The sequence below is a fragment of the Athene noctua genome, chromosome 27, assembly GCF_965140245.1.
Source record: "Athene noctua chromosome 27, bAthNoc1.hap1.1, whole genome shotgun sequence".
Lineage (NCBI taxonomy): Eukaryota > Metazoa > Chordata > Aves > Strigiformes > Strigidae > Athene > Athene noctua.
In genome coordinates, this window is record NC_134063.1 from 3,327,795 (window position 1) to 3,346,389 (window position 18,595).

General features: G+C 59.2%; 1 protein-coding gene across 1 annotated transcript; it reads left to right on the forward strand.

Moving 5' to 3' along the window:
* Positions 1-1,111: 1,111 nt before the first annotated feature.
* On the forward strand, positions 1,112-17,551 carry LOC141970909 (nuclear receptor ROR-beta-like). The gene is made up of 10 exons (XM_074927869.1): positions 1,112-1,288; positions 8,801-8,886; positions 8,987-9,128; positions 9,478-9,891; positions 10,289-10,410; positions 10,749-10,881; positions 11,908-12,015; positions 12,401-12,511; positions 12,978-13,090; positions 13,587-17,551. The coding sequence occupies exons 1-10, from the start codon at positions 1,282-1,284 to the stop codon at positions 13,746-13,748; spliced, it is 1,398 nt and encodes a 465-aa protein (XP_074783970.1). The 5' UTR covers positions 1,112-1,281; the 3' UTR covers positions 13,749-17,551.
* Positions 17,552-18,595: the final 1,044 nt, after the last annotated feature.

Consider the following 18,595-nt stretch of genomic DNA (forward strand, 5'->3'; position numbering starts at 1 on the left):
GCTCATGGCTGATGTGGTGTCTGTGCCCGTGACCATGACTGATGTGGCCACGGCAGATGCCACATCCACGCCTGTGGTGGATGCCACCTCCGTGTCCATGGTGCACACTGTCTCTGCACACAGCAGGTCTCCAGGCCCGTGTCACCATCCCCAGAACCCACCCCTGAGCACCGACCGTGTCTCTGGCCCAGCCGTGACAGGGACCAACCACCTACAGCCCTGTGGTGTGGCACCGTGGGGACTCTGGTGACCTGGTGCAAGAGTCACACCACAAACCCCAGCCATGGGGCTTTGCCCCACGCTGTCACCATCATCGCATGGTCCAGAGCCATAATTTCTCTGCATTTATTATGGCAGCGTGTTGGAGCACTCTGTTATCCAAAACATGACCCCAGGTCCCAAAGCCCTCTGTGTGCGTGACAGCATGAAGGACGGGGTGGGAATGGCTCACTGCCACCTCCAAAGCTTCCCACTGCTTCCACTGCGCACCCTCCGAGCCGCAGGTCTCCCACCCAGGAGGCCCCCTTGGGCCTTGGCGGGGGGACACATGGTGGGGCTGATCGGGGGTCCCCACGCTTCCCACATCCCCCCAGCGCCGGGTGTCTGCACCTTCTCCAGGGCCCCCCGCCCTGTCCCGCCGAGGGGTGCGGGGTCCCTGTGCCAAGCAGAGCGCCCCGGGGGTGCCGGCAGAGCCGCGGGGGTGAGGCGAGGAGGCGCGGTGATTCAGCGGGACACGCAGCCGGCCCCGTGCCTGGGCGAGCCGGGACAGGACGGGCACCGGCAGGGCCCTCCCAGGGGCGGGCAGCACCCGGGGGTGCAGCGCCGAGCACCCCTATGCCAGAGCCCTGTATTTCCCCCCCCCGGGGGTCGAGGAGCCCCCCGAGGAGGCACCGGGCATCTCCGCCCTGCGCCCCAGCGCAGTCCCAGCGCAGTGGCCCTGTGCAGCGCCGAGCACCGGCACGGCGGGAGCGGCGGGGATGGAGGAGGAGGAGGAGGAGGAGGAGGAGGAGGAGGAGGAAGGGCAGGAGGTGGGGCTGGAAGTGAAACCGATTTGGGGGGGCGGAGCGGGCTCGTCATGTGAACGGCCGCATGCTCGGGCAGAAGTGGGTCAGCGGCGCCGCGGAGGGGCAGGTGCCAGAGCCGCCCGGTGCCTCCCGGTGCCTCCCGGTGCCGCCCGGTGCCGCCCGGTGCCTCCCGGTGCCGCCGCTCCCCGCCCCGCCGCAGGGACCCCCGCACCGCCCCATGCGCCCCCCGGCGCGTCCCTGACCGCCGCCGGCCACGATGCGAGGTGAGTCCGGGGGGGTCTGGGGGGAGCGGGGGGACCGCCCGGCTGCGGGGTGGCCGCGACAAAAGTTGTCCCCGGCCGGGGACACGGGGGGGACCCGGCATCGGCCCCGCCGGAGAGGGACGGGAGGGACCCGCATCAGCCCCGCCGGGGGACACAGAGGGACCCGCATCAGCCCCGTGGGGGGACACGGGGGGGACCCGCATCAGCCCCGCCGGGTCCGTCTGGCTCCTCCAGCTCCCCCTTTCATTAGGAATAAAATTCTTGTTTATTTTGCTTCGCTTTCCGATGCCGGCTTAGACCCGCTCTTAAGCTTTTCCTCGCACTAAACCCCTTAATCTCCTCTTCAATATGTTGCTCCCACCAGGGCTGGATTTATTGTGGCTTTTTTCCCCCTTTTTCCTCCCTCCCCGCGGTGGCTTCGGGGCTGGTTTGGGGTCGGGCCGGTGCAGCCGGAGAGAGGCTCCTGCGGGGCCAAGCGAGGGACCAGCCGCAGTTTCGGGTGCCCCTTGTCCAGGGAAGGGGATGAGTCGCGCCAGCGCCTGCCTGATTTTATCCATTATTAAAGGCGATTCCTACTTCTCACCCCTCCGCTTTGCAAAGCAGGCAGTTGGGAGGAGGAGGATGGAGGGAGGAAGGCTCCGGCGGGACGATCCACCTGGGCCCTGTGCTGGTGACGCAGCGGTGGCCAGACCCAGCTTCTCCCGTGCCTGTTCCCAGCTGAGCTGCTGGGACCCGACACCCTGGGTTGGGATTTTTATCCCTTTTTCAAGTCATTTTCCATCATCTCTTTCCATGCCCAAGCCCTTCGCCCCTGCCAGGACTTGCTTGTGCACATCTGTAGGTGTGTTTTTTGGGTGCAACACTGAGGTGTATTTTTGGGTGCAACACTGAGGTGTATTTTTGGGTGTACGTACGGGGACGTGCATCTTTGAGCTCCTCAAATCGCTTTTCCTCCCTCCCCGGCGCGGCTGCAGGTGCTGCGGCTCTGCCACCCGCCGCACTCTTGTGTAACGGTGGGGCCGGGGCTGGGCAAGGGCGAGGCGAGCCCCCCGCGTCCCCTTCCCACCCTGTGGCATCCCGGGATTTCACATTTATTAGTACGGAGGGAAGCATTAACGCCTGCCTAATTAATAACACTGCCTGGCTCTTACGTAGCACTTGCACAGCCGGCACCGGGCTTAATTAGCAGCTGGGAGAACTTTTCCTTTTTTTAAAAAAAATGTTTTTCTTTTCTCCTCCCCCCCCCCCCCAATTACTGTGCGTTGGCCCTAATTAAGGGCCAAACCCCCCTGATATCGCATCATTTCCCCCCATCGGGCATTTTTCCTGCAGTTCTGCCTGGCACAAGGTCCCCGTCTCTCACCAAAGCCCAAGTGCCGCATGGCGACGCCAAATCGATTAAATTTCTGTTTACTTTCCCAAAACTGCCACCTCTCTGCCCCATTCCCCAGGGGCCTCAGCAGTTCCTCACTCCTGTCCTTCCCTGCACCGCGGCTGCGCCAGGGCCGGGCGAGAGGCTTTGCCTTGTATAATCCTATAGGGTTTCCAGCCCTCCTGCTCGCTTGTTTTGCAAGCAGCGTGGCGAGGAGCGTGCGGTGGCTCGGCAGCCTTTCCGACTTGTCCTAGTGACCTAGATCTGTCATTGGAAAAATCAGAGAGGGTGGAGGAGGAGCTTCCTTGCCCGTTTAGGCAGCGTGCGCACGCTGGCGCGGGTGAGGACGGTTGGCACCCATCGGCCCTCCCGCACGATGGCTGCGCCCGTCCCGGGTACCACAGGATGGGATGGGGATGGACGGGAAGGGGATGGGGATGGCCGTGCCCTTCATCTCCCAAAAAGAAGACTGGAGGAGAAGGGTGGTCACCAGTAGCGTGGGGTCCTGAGGGATCCAGCCAGGATTTGGGATCATCGGCCCCAATAACCTTGGGAAGCAGCAACACCTGGAGGGGGGAAGCGCAGTGATGGGGGGACGTTGGTCCCTGTCCCCGCGGGTGGCAGCAGGTTAACCCCACAGCCTGGCCAGGGCCGTGCTGGCAACATCCCCTGCCTGTCCTGCCTGTCCTGCCTGCCCCTCCTCCCCATCACATTTAACTTTGAACTTGGCAGCGGCTATTTAAAGATCTGCTAATGTCTAAATCGCCTGGTTTATTGGATGTGGTGCGCGGAGCCACTCTCACTGCCTTTATTTAGCCCCATGGAGATAATTCCCCTCTGATTTAGCCGCAGGGCCAGAGGGCTTCTCCTGCCACAGCCTGGTTTCTCCCCACTGTGGAGCAGTGGCAGGTCCCCCTCCCCACCGCCGCACCTTTGCCACCCTCCTGCGCCAGCCAAAGTGCAAAGGGCCGCGTCCTTGGAGCGGTGCCGCGTGGCGCGGGAGCCGGTGAACCGGAGCAGCCGTTGGGGAGCCTCATCGCCCGCCCGCTGCTGCTTCTGGGTGAACTGTTTGCTACGATTTCCGAACCGGGGACTCACGCTGCACCACGGGACAGGGAAAAAACAGCAGCTTGTTGGGGATGGTGGCGGCTGTGAGGCCACTGGCCACGTGGCCATCAGCGAAGGTGGCTGTGGGTCACCCTGGGGCAGGGGGAGAGTGGCTGAGCCCCGTTCTGGCCTAAAGTTTCCACAAAATCTCTGCTAATCAACTAAGAAATGAATCTGCACCTCCAGCATCACTGGGCCAGAGCCGTGTAATTTAAATTCTCCTTGTTGCTCACATGGCCCCGGCCCCGGTTCTGCCGGTGCCCCTGTGACCTGCAGCTGGTTCTTTGACCATCACACCGGGGCCATGCTGGCCGCATGCCGCAAACCACCCCAGCCTTACCCAGACCCAGCCCGTCCGGGATTACCCACGGGGTGCAGGGATGGGGATGGGGTTTGCCAGCAGTGATACCAAAATGCTGGAGACCTGGGGGACCCCGGGGTCTTGCAGCATGGGAGCCTGTTTAAAAGCAAACCCAACAGATCCAAAGGGGTGATTATTCCCTTTATTTACTTATTTATTCCTCCTCTGCCCTCCCTGCTCCCCAGCCGCCTTCCCAAAATACAACAGCAGCTGGTTGCTGGGGAGAAGTGCAGCGGCTCCCGGAGGAGCAGCGCTGGGCCCCGGGGTCAGAGGTTGCTGCAGGGGACGAGGGAGCAGAGCCGGGTTTTGGGGCAGGGATGGGGAGGTGAGATGGCATTGTAGGTCCCTGCATGTCCCCGTGGGTCCCTGAATGTCACTGTGCAGCCTGGACCCATCATCCTCCCCCTGCACTGAGTGTGCTGGGGGGATGCTGAGCTGGAGGGGAGAGAGAGGACAGTGGTGGCAGAGCATCAGAGCATCCCCCTGCCCTGGCTGGGGCTGGGGAGGGGAGGGAGGGCTGCGGGGCTGCCGCTAATTACTGGAGGTGCCCATCCTGCGCATCGATCGCGGCGCTGGGATGGGGCACAGACCTACTTTCCCAGCAGGTTCGCTGGGTAATGAGCCAGGGCACTGGGGAAGCCGCTGGCCCCAGCTCTCTCCCCAGCAGCCGAGGGGGCATTTGGGGCTGAGATGGCCACTGGAGCCACCTCCAGAGCATCTCACCTCGGCTGCTTGTCCCCCCCCACCCCCCGCCCCCATCAAGGGGCACCCGGGCCTGGGGGGTGGGTTTGCTCCTGTGGCCTCATGTGGCTCGCTCGGGGGAGGGGGTGGCCGCATCCTGAGCCCAGCCCCATGGGTTGAGGGGTGCACCCATGAGGCTCACCCCAGGGGAGTCTGCACAGAGGGCTTTGCAAGGACCTGCCAGTGCCCCCCAAAACACCACCAGCCCCCCAGGAGTCCTCACCCCTCCGCCAGGGGCACCCAGTCCCCAGGGAGCTGTCTGGAGCTGTCATGGACAAAAAGCCTCCGGCAGCAGTGGGGTCACAGCACGTCCTCAGGGTCAGCGGGTGCTGAGGGTTTTGGGGTGATCCCGTCCCACAGCAGTGAGATCGTATGGCCGAGGGGGGGGCATGGGGGAGGAGGAGGATGGGGCTACCTGTGGCCCCTGCGCTAGAGAGGGAGGGTCCAAACCCCCATGGCCGGATCCTGAGGGCCCTGCCTTGTTTTGGGGTGCGAGAAGGATGCCCGCCTTCGGGGCGGAGGCGACGGAGAGGAGGGTGTGCCGGCGCGGGAGGAAGGCCGAGTCTTGCTCCTGGGAGGGCGGCTCTGGCTCTGCCGAAACCACCGGAGCCGCCTGCCTGGTTTGGGGCAAACGGTGCTGGGCTGGAGGGGACACACACAGCCGGGTCTGAGGGGTGACAGGGGACCTGGGGAGCTGTGCCCCCCACGGAGAGCTGCAGCTTGGGGTGGCATCGGGTGTCCCCAGCTCATGGTATCACCCCAAAATGCCCCAAAGGCCCCGGTGGCAGGAGGTCGGGGTCCCCGGCTCCATCGCGGTCATGGAAGGGTTAATGGCCGCGGTGTTACACAAGCGCGTGGGGCCACGGGCAGAAAGTGTGTCAGTGGGACACGACGGCTCCAGCCACGCGCAGCCGCAGCCACCGGACCGGGGGCCAACCGGCACCCGCACGGCCGAGCCCCGTGGCCGGACGGTGCCGCGGTGCCACTTACATAAGGGCTGGCTGGTGGCAGTGGGCTGGGAGTTGGGCAAGAAATACTTACAGTGGGAGGAGAGCAAATACCGCGGCCGGGACATTTTAATTGCCGGCTGGAGATTATTATTTATTTTTTTTAAACTTTTTTTTTTTTTTTCCCCTGCCCCCTATTTTAGCCCCACCAGCCCTGGGGAGGAGTTTTGCTGCCTGCCCTCGCTGGGCAGGGGAAAGGGGTTCACCTCCACTTACATACCCCCCCTTTTTTGCACAGTGTGGCTGATACTTGCAGTGTTATGGCGGGAAGAGGAGGAGCCCAGCGTTGTGGTGGGGAAACTGAGGCATAGCACGGGGGGGCCATTCGCGGGGTGTAGGATCTGCTGTGATGTTTCTCCTCCAATTGTGGTGAGATTTGGGGAATGCGGGGTGCTGCTACAGCCACCCCACCAGCACCCACATCCCTCCTTGCCCTGCTGGGTTTGCCCCAGGGGGATGTTTGGCCCCGGGGGTCCTGGGGGAGTCGTGACTTTGGCACGAGGGGACGCCAAGGGAGCCAGCACGGTGATTCAGCCAGGGCTTACAAATAGCGCGGCAATTAAACGCTGTTCTGGGCTGTAATTGCCATCACGCCGGGGTTACGGCTGTATCTCCACGTCAGTTATTTGGGGCGAACGTCTTACGAGCGGGTCAGGTGCTGGTGGTGGGCACGGCCGTGTAATTAGCAGGATGCTAATTAGAGCCCCAAGAGTCTGTGGGCACACGGTGAGCGGTTGAGGCTTCTCCTTCATGGCATCCAGGGGTGACTGTAGGCTCCAGAGGAGCTGGGAGAGCATCATCCCCGCACACCCTTAGCTCTGCCCGTGCCGGCTGCGGGGGTCTCTGGGGGGGGTTCCCCTCCACTGGGCCTGGGGGTGTGGGGGCAGGATTCGGCCATTGGCACCACACGAAGCCATCGCCATCGTCGGGAGCTGGCGAATGGCTTTTGGGGTGCTGTGGGGCGAGCAGAGCAGCACCCTCGGGCTCTGCTCGGTGGGTGCTGGCGGGTGCGAGGGCCACGCTCAGCCCGGCTGTTTTGCCGGTAATTGGGGGGGGACGGGAGTATCGGCCGCGGGCGTGAGGGCGTAGCACGGCGGCGATGCATCATCCCAGCGCTCCCGGCGGCTGCAATTACGTTGCATAACGAACCGACGCTGCTTCCTGCCGGGGGTGGCATCACCTCCCTGTGCCCCCCGCGGTGCCACCACCTCTGTGCCATCCCCACGCTCCTCCCTGGGCCAGAGGGACAGGGCTTGGGGCAGGGTGTCGGGGCTGGGGGGGGTCCCCACGGTTTGCAGGTTGCACCTCTCCCGGGCAGCACGGGTGAAGGTGGTGGCGGGAGCTGAGGAACTAGGGGGGGTCTCGGTCATCAGAGCTGGCTGGCCCTGCCAGTGCCGCGGGTGACCTCGGGGCTGCGATACCAGCGCAGTTGGGGGGGGGGGGCTGGTACTGATGTGCTGCAAGGATGCCCTGCCTGCTCCCTGCCCACCTGGGGGGGGGTCAGCTCTGCTGCCCCAGGCCCAAAACTACAGCAGAGGCACAGGCAGAGGCTTGGGGCAGGGGCCGGGGTGGGATGTGACCCCCTTGGGTCAGGAGGGGACAACACACAGCACTGGCAGGAGCCCAGCTCTGCAGCCTCGGGAGGGAGAGGTGAACCCCAGGTTTTGGGGTGCATTTGGGGCAGGAGCTGAGCAGCGAGTCAGTAGATGGAGGAGGGATCCATCCCTCTGCTTGCACCCGGACTTGGGGTGAGCCCTTCCCCAGGGTAAATCTCCCCTGGGGACACACACTGTTGGCATCCCAGGGGGGGACTGGTGGCAGCCCCAGGGGACTGATGGCAGCCCAGCTGCCTGCTGCACAGCGAGGCTCGTCCTCACCCAGCCCAACCTCCCCCAAAGCAGCGAGGGACCCCAGGGCACCACCGGCCAAGCGCTGGGGCTGTCACCCACAGAGGTGGCCTCTGCCGGCAGGAACCCGCAAAACATGTCCCTCAACCAGAAGCGGTTGCTCCCAAGGGAGAAGAGAGGCAGAAGGGAATTACCCGAGCTGGGGATTTGCACAGGCCCAGGAGATTTGAAATAACCATAATCTGGCTGCGAGGGTTATTTTGGCACGGCAGCACCCTCGAGAGCGACGCCAGGCTGAGCCCATCCGGGGGGCGTGGGGGCTGGAGTGGGGATTAGAGGGTGCAGAGATGCTGGGAGGCACGTACGAGCCCCAGGGGGTGCCCCTCATCATCCCCCCCCCCCCCCCAACGGCACACACGGGGTGGGCAGAGCCAGCCCAGATCTGGGGCAGCTGGAAAATGAGGAGGACGAAGCCTATTAGCAGCTCAGTGCCAGCGAAGCAGAAGCAGAGAGGGAAGCGGATTTGCGGGGGGAAGGGGGCCAGGACCTTGAGCCAGCAATGGCTATATTGGTCCTGGGTTTTTCTAAGGAGCTGCCAGGGGGGTCAGGGCCCCCCCTGGATCCTCTGCTTGAGCCAGACCCCCGGCAGGAGAACATCCATGGCTGCAGGGATGGGGATGGTCCCTGTGCCGAGGATGTCCCTGCCTGTGGTCCCCCCACCACATGCACACACTGGCTGAAAAATAAGGGGAATGATTCCAAAATGTGGTCCTGGGCAGATTGGTGCACAAATGGGCTGTACTTTTGTAGCTCAAAGGGCTCTTATACCTGTCTGTTGGTGCTGGAGAGGATGGGGGAGCAGATGGGGATACCCTGTGCCCTGTGTGGGCCTTTTTGGGGTCCTCTCAGAGGCACAAGCATCCTTGCTGCTGGTGCCTCCAGATCTTGTGCCTCAGTTTCCTCAAGCTGCCGAGCAGGGCTGCGGCTGTCACAGAGGGAGGGCCATCTCCCTTGTTCGGTTCAGCGGTGGCCATCATTAACCACTGTGGTTTTCCCCTTTTTTCCCCTCCGCCGCAGCCCAAATCGAAGTGATCCCGTGCAAGATCTGCGGAGACAAGTCCTCAGGGATCCACTACGGCGTTATCACCTGCGAAGGCTGCAAGGTGAGTCCAGGGACACCTGGAGCCGGGTGCTGGCGGGTGGGCGGCTGTGGGGGCTGGCATCCTGCCGGGCGCTTTCCCAACACCTCCCCATCCCGCGCAGGGTTTTTTTCGGAGGAGCCAGCAGAACAACGCCAGCTACTCCTGCTCCCGGCAGAGGAACTGCCTGATCGACCGCACCAACCGCAACCGCTGCCAGCACTGCCGCCTGCAGAAATGCCTGGCGCTGGGCATGTCCCGCGACGGTGAGTCGTGCCCGGGGTCCCCAGGGCCTGTCCCCTCCTCCTCAGGGCGAGTTGGGCTGTCAGGGCTGAAGCTGCCTCCCCCATGGCACCAGTCTGCTGAAGGGAGGTTTTTTGGGAAGCAAGAAATTTTGCATATTCAGTGGGAAAATTTAAATTTATTCTGTTCTGTTCGACCCAAGGTTGGTCTGGGGTGGGGGGTCATCCAACAGGGTCCCTGCCCTGCTCAGGGCTCATATACCCCCAAACCATGTGCCAAACCGGGACCCTTCCAGGGCAGGCGGGCGGTTGTGGCTGCTGCTCTGCAGGGGTGAAGGTGCCCTAACACAGCCACCCTCTCCTCCCCGGGCAGCGGTGAAGTTCGGCCGCATGTCGAAGAAGCAGCGGGACAGCCTCTACGCTGAGGTGCAGAAGCACCAGCAGAGCCAGGAGCAGAGCGGCGGCACCAAGGATGAGCCCGAACCCCTGAGCCGCGTCTACACCACCAGCGTCAGCAGCGGGCTCTCGGACCTGGACGACATCTCCACGCTGTCGGACGGGCTCCTCTTCGACTTCCCCCTCACCCCCGATGGCAGCAGCACCTACTACAACCTCGACCTGCTCGCCTCGGCACAGCCCTCGCCCGACCAGTCCAGCCTGGACGTGGCCGATGCCACGCTCATCAAGCAGGAGTCCATCTACGAGCTGATGCTGGAGCCAGCCCTGTTCTCGCACGGCACGCTGGAGGGCGGCCAGCTGGCCGCCGATATCTCCGTCCTCGAGATCGGTGAGCATTGGCGTGGTCCTGGCGTGACGCCGGGCATGCGCGGGGCACACAGCCCCGGGGATGGTGCTCAGTGCAGCCCCGGGTGCCTTGCAGGATGCATCCCTGGGTGCCCACATCGTGCTGGGTGCGCTTGCAGTGAGGGACCGACCCAGCCTCAGCTCTCAGAGCAGCCCCAAACCCATCCCCTCCTCCAGGCTGAGCGCTGATGGAGCTCAGTGCACCTGAGATTGTGCAGAGCTGACACCCCATGTGTCCTCATATCCCTGTGACACCACGTGTGAGCCCCTCCAGCCCCAGCAGCCCCCCAGGACACCCGGGAGAGGATGGCATCAGGGTGTGGGGACAGGGAGGCCAGCAGGGTTCCCAGGACTCACCGCCCGCTGCCCTCGCCTTGCAGACCGGGTGGCCCAGAACGTGGTGAAGTCGCACTTGGAGACGTGCCAGTACACGACAGAGGAGCTCAAGCGCCTGGCGTGGAGCCTCTACTCCCCCGAGGAGGTCCGCGCCTTGCAGAGCAAGGTGAGCACTGCTGCCACGGCCCCCCCGGCTCCCTGCCATGGCTAGAGCTGCGGCAGCCCACAGCAAGGGCCACTGCTGTGCCCTGGTGCTGTGCCAAGGCAGAGATGAAGGTGAGGAGGATGAGGGGGATCTTTTGGTGCTTTGGGAGCTGCAAAAGCCCAGCCTGGGGGCAGTTGTGGTGGCAGATCACATCCCGGGTGTCCTAGTGCCACCCCCTCTGGTGGATCGCGTGGCACCTGGGTCCCTTCCTTGCCCCATGCAGTGGGGTGGGAGGGACAGCAGAGCCAGGGTGACAGGGGGACATCGAGCCCTAAGGGACATCCCTGCTGTGCCGGCAGAGCTGCGAGGCCATGTGGCAGCAGTGCTCGCTGCAGATCTCCAACGCCATCCAGTACGTGGTGGAGTTCGCCAAGCGCATCGACGGCTTCATGGAGCTCTGCCAGAACGACCAGATCATCCTCCTGAAAGCCGGTAAGAGCTGGGGACCCTGCCATCCCCCCCACGTCCCTGCCCGCCTCGCGTCCCTGCTGTCCCCACCGTGTCCCCAGCACCTCTCTTGAGCAGCAGCCGTGGTACCGAAGGCGTATCCCGTCTTTTCTCTTGGCTAGTCCTTTCCTTTCGGGGTCTCCCCTCCCTCACCACCCTGGTTGCTCCCAGGCTCAGCATTGGTGCTCAGGGAGCAGGTGCTGGGCTGGAAGGAGCTGAAGGTCATGTTCGATGGTATAGAGAGGGACGTGAGGAGCAGCCGCCCAGGGCAAAGGCTCTTCTCCATGGATGCCCTCAACCAAATGTCACCCAGAAACTGGGATAGAAATGAGCAGAGTGCATTTTCCCCCAGAAAAAGGGGTGTCAAACCCAAAGGGGAGTGGGGAGGGAGAAGAGGAAAGGATGGCCTCTTCTCCCAGCAAGAGACTGGGAAGAGGAAGACAACAGCAGTGCACACCCATGTCCCCCACCTATCCATCTGCCTGAGCCAGCGACACTGTGCCCAGGCAAGGGAGCTGAATGTGCAAAATCCTCAAAATGCCAAAAAAGCTGGAAAAGCCTCCCAGCTTCTAAACTTTTAGGGCTGGGAAGCTCACCCAGGACAGGGGATGTGTGCCAGCATCCCGGCAGGGTGCTGTACCCCGAAGCCAAAGCTCACCATGCCTGATACGCTGGAGTTTAACTCATTCTTTCATTTCTTCCTTCCATTTTCTTTTTATTTATTTTGTTTTCACCCTGTCCTCTCTTGGTGCTCTGCCATGACTTTAATCAATCTCTTTCTGGCTGCAAATGCCTGGATAATATTTGCCTTTGGTGAAATATTGTGGTCACAATTGGAAACCTAAAAAACCAACCCCCAAAACCCAAATTGGATTTACTGGGATAACCATTCTGTTCTTGGGAACGAACAATCTGGACTTCAAACTTGCACTGGGGGCTTTCCTCTTCCTTACATGTGGTCCTGGGATCACGCCTGCCTGCCCTCGTCTGCGCTCTCTCTGCCTACGTCAGGTTGCCTCGAGGTGCTCCTGATCCGCATGATCCGCGCATTCAACCCCTTGAACAACACCGTCCTCTTCGAGGGGAAGTTTGGCGGCATGCAGATGTTCAAGTCGCTCGGTAAGAGCCGCCTCGCTGCGCCTCTCTCAGGGCTCTCCTCTCCTTTTGACACCCAGAAGGGGCTGGGGTTTGCAGCCAGGTGAAACACAGCATCCCTGTGCCTGGGCTAAATCCCCGGGGGACAGGAGGGGGTGAGACCCCCCCCAGCTGCCGTTGGGATCGGGTTGATGTGTGCCATGGTCAGGACCTGCTTTCCACCCCGGCCCAGAGCCCAGTGATGCTGGGCATCCTCTGGTGAGGACCCCCCCTTCACACCCATCTCATCTCCCAAAAGCTTTCCAAGCCCTGGGTGCTGCTGGGGTTGGCTGGTGGGTGGGAGTGTGGGGGTGCCACGGGGCAGTGCGGAGCTGTGATGCCCCCCCCTTCCCTGCTGTCCCCATGTGAGGCTGCGACGACCTCATCGGCGCCATCTTTGAGCTGGGGAGGACCCTGTGCCGCCTGCAGCTGTCGGACGAGGAGCTCGCCCTCTTCACCGCCGCCGTCCTGCTCTCCCCAGGTACTGTGGGGTCCCCCCCACAGCCAGGACCCAATGGGGAGAGGGGGTCTTGTCCCAAAGCTGGGGACACCTCACCCTTAAACCTCAGTGCAGCTTCCTTGGTGGATGAATTAAGTTATTCCTGAGAAAGGAGGTCAAGGGAAAAAATGCTTCTGAAAATGTGCAAAATGTATCTGCTGAAACTCCTGGGTGGGAGGAGGAACCATGTCCCCCTGAAATAAATTTACTTAACAGTGCAAAGCACAGGCAAAGCTTTCATACATCACAGTTTAGTCTTAATAATTGTCAGAAATTCGTTTGAGCCCTTTCATTCCCTTTCACCCCGCAGCAGGGTGGGGGGTGGAGAGGGGCTGCCTGGCTGTGCCGCTGTTCCAAAAAGCTCCTGGAGAGCAGGAAGGGTTCAAAGAGCAAGAGGCCACTGCACTGTGCTGGGCCATGGCCACACTGACCCAGCCATCTCCTGTAGATCGCCCATGGCTGACAGAGTCCAAGAAAGTGCAGAAGCTCCAGGACAAGATCTACGTGGCCCTGCAGCACGAGATCCAGAAGAAACACTCCACTGAGGACAAGCTCTCCAAGGTAGCGGAGCTGCCCCTGTGCAGCGTGGGGAGGCCGGCTGGGGCTGGCGCATGTGCCACGGGGAGATCTCTGAGCTGGTGGATGTGGCTGTGCTGGAGCTCTTTAGCCACGCACGGGCGTTTCTCAGGGGGTGATCCCTGGGACCTGTTGAAGAAGAATTTCTCTCTCCAAGGCCCCAGCATCTCCATCATGGTACAGGCAGAGGCAGCTGTGCTGGAGGCAGCTCTGTGGCGCTGAGCCCGGCCGTGCTTGTTTGGGGCAAAAGGAGCCATTTCGGAAGGCTTTGGGTAGAACAGAGCTGGGCTGGGGGGCATTGGGGGCTCCTTGTGCCATCCCAGGCTGTCCTGCAGAAAGACGTGAGTTTGGAAGCAAAGCCAGTGCCCCTGGCACCGGGCAGAGTCAGTGGTCCCCAAACCCACACCCTTGTCCCCAAGGATGGGGAACAGCAGCATGGGGGATGCTACCCAGTGATCACCAGCTCCTTCTTTCCCTGCAGATGGTTTCCAAGCTGCCCTTGATGAAGACCATTTGCAATCTGCACTTGGACAAGCTGGAATTTTTCCGTCTCCTGCACCCGGAGACTGCCATGAACTTCCCACCCCTCTATAAGGAGGTCTTCAACTCCGAGCTTCAGTACAGCGACCCACGGGAGAGCTAAGGCTGGGAGCCACTGGCCCCCTTCGAGTTCCCCAAAAATCTGGAGATGAACTAAACTTCAGAGCTTTGGGGCAGTTTATTTAAATCAAATAATCAAACTCAAGAGAACCCAGGGGGCTGGGGTATCTCCCTGGCCCCATTTCCTCGCTGTGGATTGCAATAGCTCTTGAATGTAAAGCACCTTGAAGGAAAAAGCAAACGGACTTTGCCATACCAGTGAAATGAATGTGAAATCTTCGCTCGGGAGAGGAGATGCTCCAGGCAGTGGTAAGGGACCGACTCCTCTCCACAGTGCACGGATGCAGGGGAGCACACGCCACGCACACACCGCTGTGCTTGCGGCCCGTTCCTTCCTGCTGTCCTGGCCGCGCTCTCCATCTCTGTTTTGGTTTTTTTTTAATTATTATTTTATTTTAATTTAATTTTTTTTTTTTTTACCCAAACACAAGGCATGGGATAAAGAAGGGGCAATGCAGACTCGGCCAGATAAGGGTGAGCCAGGCCCGTGGGAGCAGCTTTGGGCTCCCAGCTGGAGCCAAGGAGAGGGCAGAGGCAGAGCCTTTGCTTTATTCTTTCTCTCATGGGTGCAGCGAGCCCACTGGGCACGGGATGACCTCAGGAGCTTGGCCAAGTAAGACTTGGGGGGCGATTCAGCAGAGGATTTTCCCATGGAGGAGGCTGGCTTGAGGGAGAGGATGCCCAGAGCAGCAGGGGAAGAGCTTTGCAGGGTCTCCGTGCCCTCCATCACAGCATTTTCCCAAATGCCCAGCTAAGTCCCCATCCAGCTGGCTGACCACGGCTTTTCGGAGCATCGTGGCACCTTTCCGCATCCCGAGCGCTTTTCAAAGAGGGGCATTGCCCTTGTGACTGTGGCCAAATCCCAGCTCCTGGCTGCTCCCCGGCGGAGGCGGCCGCAGGCGTTGGTGCAGGCGCTGGGGCTCGGTGCCTGTCCCCGCACGTCGCCGCAGGCAGTGGCTCTTTGGGTGCTGGCTGTTGTGTGTAGTTTTCTTACTGAGACCGTTAAAACTGCCCCGTGGCTCAGCACCCAGAGGAGGTTTTGTGGCCTTTCCTCTGACCAACCCCCAGCCTTTTCCACTGCTGGGTCCCTCCTTCCTGTGCCAGGACCACCGGCAGCACGGCCATGGCTACTGTTGAGTTGGACCCAGGTTTTTCGCCCCCAAGGAGCTCTTTAGAACTGTTATTTTGGGGTTTGTTCCCTATTTAGCAGGATCCAGGAGCTTGCTAGGGAGAGAAACTGCCCATTGGGGTCAAGGGAAAGCAAAAGGTCCTTTTTCCTTCCCTGGGAAGTCGCAGCGTGGTCAGGACCTGCTGCTCCAAGCTTGTGAGGTTTAAAAGGGCCCAGAAGGGATGGATTTGTGGGGCGATGTTGCAATAACCCACAGCTGGCGAGGTTGCTTGAAGGACTCTGGCCAGGCTCCTCTGCAGGTGTTTTTTCCATCCCTATTCCTTCTCCTCCTGCGACAAATGCAAAAAGCTATTCGAAAGGGAAAAACCCGTTCTGAGACAGCCCCAGTTTCTGCTGACAAAGGGCTAAAATCCCAAGCCCCTTCCCACTTTGTGTTGGTTTCTCTTGTGCCCAACCCCATCCTCCAGCAGCTCGGATCATCTCTGAGTGTGAGCTGAAGACCTTCAGTTTGATCATTGCACCCCTTAAACTAAATGAGCAGCTTTCTTAGCAATGGTAGGGGATATTCATGCTTTCAGTTAAAAGACCTCCTAAGGAAGACTATGGACCAGCCTCGACCAGGGAAGACTCACCAGGAAGCCAACGGGATTTCTGCTTCGGTATAAGGCAGAGAAAAATTCGGGACTGTGTTATTCCCCGGCAGCTACCGTCCACCAGGTACAGCCGTGTGCTTTCTGGTTTTGCTAACCGCCATCTGAACTGCTTCTCGGAGCACATCGGAGTTCGCCAGCCTTGTTTCTCTCCCCAATGGCGTTAGAGCCCAGGTCTCTGGTGAAGGCTGCTGCCCCTCCCAGCAGCCCCGCTCGATGTTGAGTGCCAATGCGTCGTTCTCCAGCGCAGCGTTCACCAGGGTGGGGACGCGCTGTGCTTGTTTTCCTGCCCTCTCGGATCCTAAAGCTTGTGAGAAGTGAGAAGTCAGTACTGCCTTTTTCACTTAGAGGGTTGTGCCTTTTTTTTGAAGAATCATTTCCGACAGCACCGTTCGCTTCCCGGCTCCTCTTTGCAGGGAAAAGCACTCGAGAAAATGAATGTGCTTTGCGGAGGGGGCTCTCGCCCTCCGTTTCTGCAGGACAGCAGCACTCCCTTTCTCAGAGGAAACAGCCGCAGCTGTTTTGAAATGTTTGGGGGGAAAAAAAAAGCACACACCCTTCTTTATGTCCTTGGTATTTGTCAGCCAATGTGGTCACTGTCACCGTTTTCATTTCATCCGGCAAAGAAACCAAGAAAGCACCTTAAATCAGGAAAAGACTGAGCCCTCACCACCAGTTGCGTTTTTCTGGCTTATGACACAGCGTCCATCTCATGGGAGAGATTTTGGATTCTGAGCAATAAAAGCCCCCGTGGGAATCTAGGGAAGACTGGAAGTATTAAACATGTAAATCAACCTGCCAAACTGCGGGAACCTGCACTTTTAAAGTTCTCTTTAAAGGAACCGACTTGTTGATTAAATGATTTCTTGCCTGGGACGGGCGGCGCGCATCGAAAGGGATGGCAAGGGCGCGCCAACCCCCCCGCGGCACCTCTGCTGGCTGCAGCCTCTGCTTTCGGCTCGACCGACCGCGTGGGGCCGTGGTGGCAGTGCCAAGGCCCCTCACGCTCCCTCTGTGCCACCAAGAGCAGCGGCTCGGCAGAGCCAGGCATCGAGCTTGTAGGGAAAGGGCGAACAAAAAAGCCTGGGTAGAAAAAAAAGGGAGATTTCTGCTCTCCCCTGTGCCAGAGCTGCGTGTGGCCAGTGGAGATGATGCACAGGAGCCCCGAGACCCCCGACTTGCTTTGATGCTTGGGCCTCAGCGTCTCAAAGATGTTTCCATCCCCCTGGCCACAAGACATTTTGCCACTTTCTTTTCAAACAGACCTCGGCAGCAGTTCCCTTGAGCAGGGCAACCTCAGCCACGAGGGATTGCTCTTTTCCAGACCAAGATTTTGTGTTTGTTTGTTTGCTCTGGCAGTTTAGCTGAGTGTGCATTTCCACCTCCAGAACCCTCACACTGTGTATAAAAATGGATAAAATATATATAATATATATTCTTGTGAATGTTGGTGCAAAAGAGAAAAATATATAAAGTTTCAGTTGGTTTTATGTTATTTTTTATCTATATGAATGACAGAAAGAAATGGAAAACATTTTTTTCCATTTACCACCCTCCACACACACCTACCTGTAGATATCGACAGGTTTTATGGAAATGTTTTACTTTTTAGATTTAGGAACATGCTTCTGTTCTCATTGAATGTTCTGTCTTGTAAGACTGTAATTTCTATTTTTTTAAAGAAAAGAAAATAACTAAATAAAATTTCCTCTTTTGGACCAGTCAGCTAGGAAGGGAGGGCAGGGGAGGGAGAAATGTTTATTTAAGGACAAAAGCATTGTCTGAATTTTTCATGACATTAAATAAAAAGTAATATAATGTATGGATGAAAAACTTTTTATTGAGGTGTATTCTATAGGTATATAGATGTATATTGCACAAAATCTACAGGGAGAAAAATAAAGTCTGTTTTACAAGGTAAAAAAACCCCAGTAATGTTGGAAATAGTGACTGTGATTCCAAATTTTAGCAAAGGGTGGGACTGGAAGCAAAGCCCTCAAAGTCACAGAAAAACCTTTCGTTTCTTCAGCGAGGTCAGAACCAAGCTGTACCAGAAGCCCCGATCTAGTGCAGGATTTGGACACAAAGCTGGATTTCAGATATTCTGAGGTATTACTGAGTCACTTAAAGCTGGGCACACCCTGGGAAGGATCCCGAGATCTGGGGAGGGGCTTCAACAGGGAAACCTCTGTTCAAACACCATCGAGGGGAGGACAGTGACCGCACCTGGCAGTAGTAGGGACACATTTCGGGACAGGGGGTATGTGGATTCGTTTTCAAACAGTACCCAGTCCTAGGAGGGAAGGAAGAAGGAAGATAGATGCCCTGTATGCAAGGATTCGGGTGCAAGGACTCCTCTCCATCAGGATGCAGATGGCTGAAAGGTATCACTGAGTATCGAGTGTGCAAATCTCATCCTCATTTCCCCCTTCCACTTCCCCTGGAAATCTCACCCGTGTGCATCATGCTCCCTGTGCAAATCCAGAGCAGTTGTGTCCCTCGGCAGTGGCCGGGATCTGTGGAGCGGAGCAGAATAATGAAAAGAGAACCTTGTACCAGCAAGGTCAGTAAATCCCAGGGTCTCCCTGAATTCACCGACTCCCCAGCCACTCCCGTCTGCCATTCCCAGGAGGCAGCACGCGTCCTCCTTCACCGTTCCCACCCGCAGAGTTTATATATTGTAGGATAAAACCTGGCTGCTACCGAGAGGCAGCGACAGCCAGAAACACTGCATGGCTCGTGGAGACACGGGGAAGGGTTATCATCCCGTCGGGAGATGGCGGGAGGGGAGTTGGGGTGGCCGGGACTGAGGGAGCACGCAGGGACCAGCTGGAGCTGCGGCAGAGATATGGGTGCAGCAGCCCACGGCCCCGCCAGGTTACTGCACACTGGCACGTTTATTTGGTTTTCCTTTTTAAATTTTTTTTTTTTTTTTTTTTCCCCAAAAAATTATGTTGGTGTTTGTTTGGGTTTTTTTTAAATAAATAAATTAAAGCATGGGAAATTCCTTTAAAAATTCCTTGCAAAGATCTAGTCTTTAAACAAAAGACG

Excerpts from the sequence above, each read along its gene's own strand:
- LOC141970909 (XM_074927869.1), top strand. Across the intron at positions 8,887-8,986 it reads TCACCTGCGAAGGCTGCAAG|GGTTTTTTTCGGAGGAGCCA; the intron begins GTGAGTCCAGGG and ends CATCCCGCGCAG. Across the intron at positions 10,882-11,907 it reads GATCATCCTCCTGAAAGCCG|GTTGCCTCGAGGTGCTCCTG; the intron begins GTAAGAGCTGGG and ends TGCCTACGTCAG.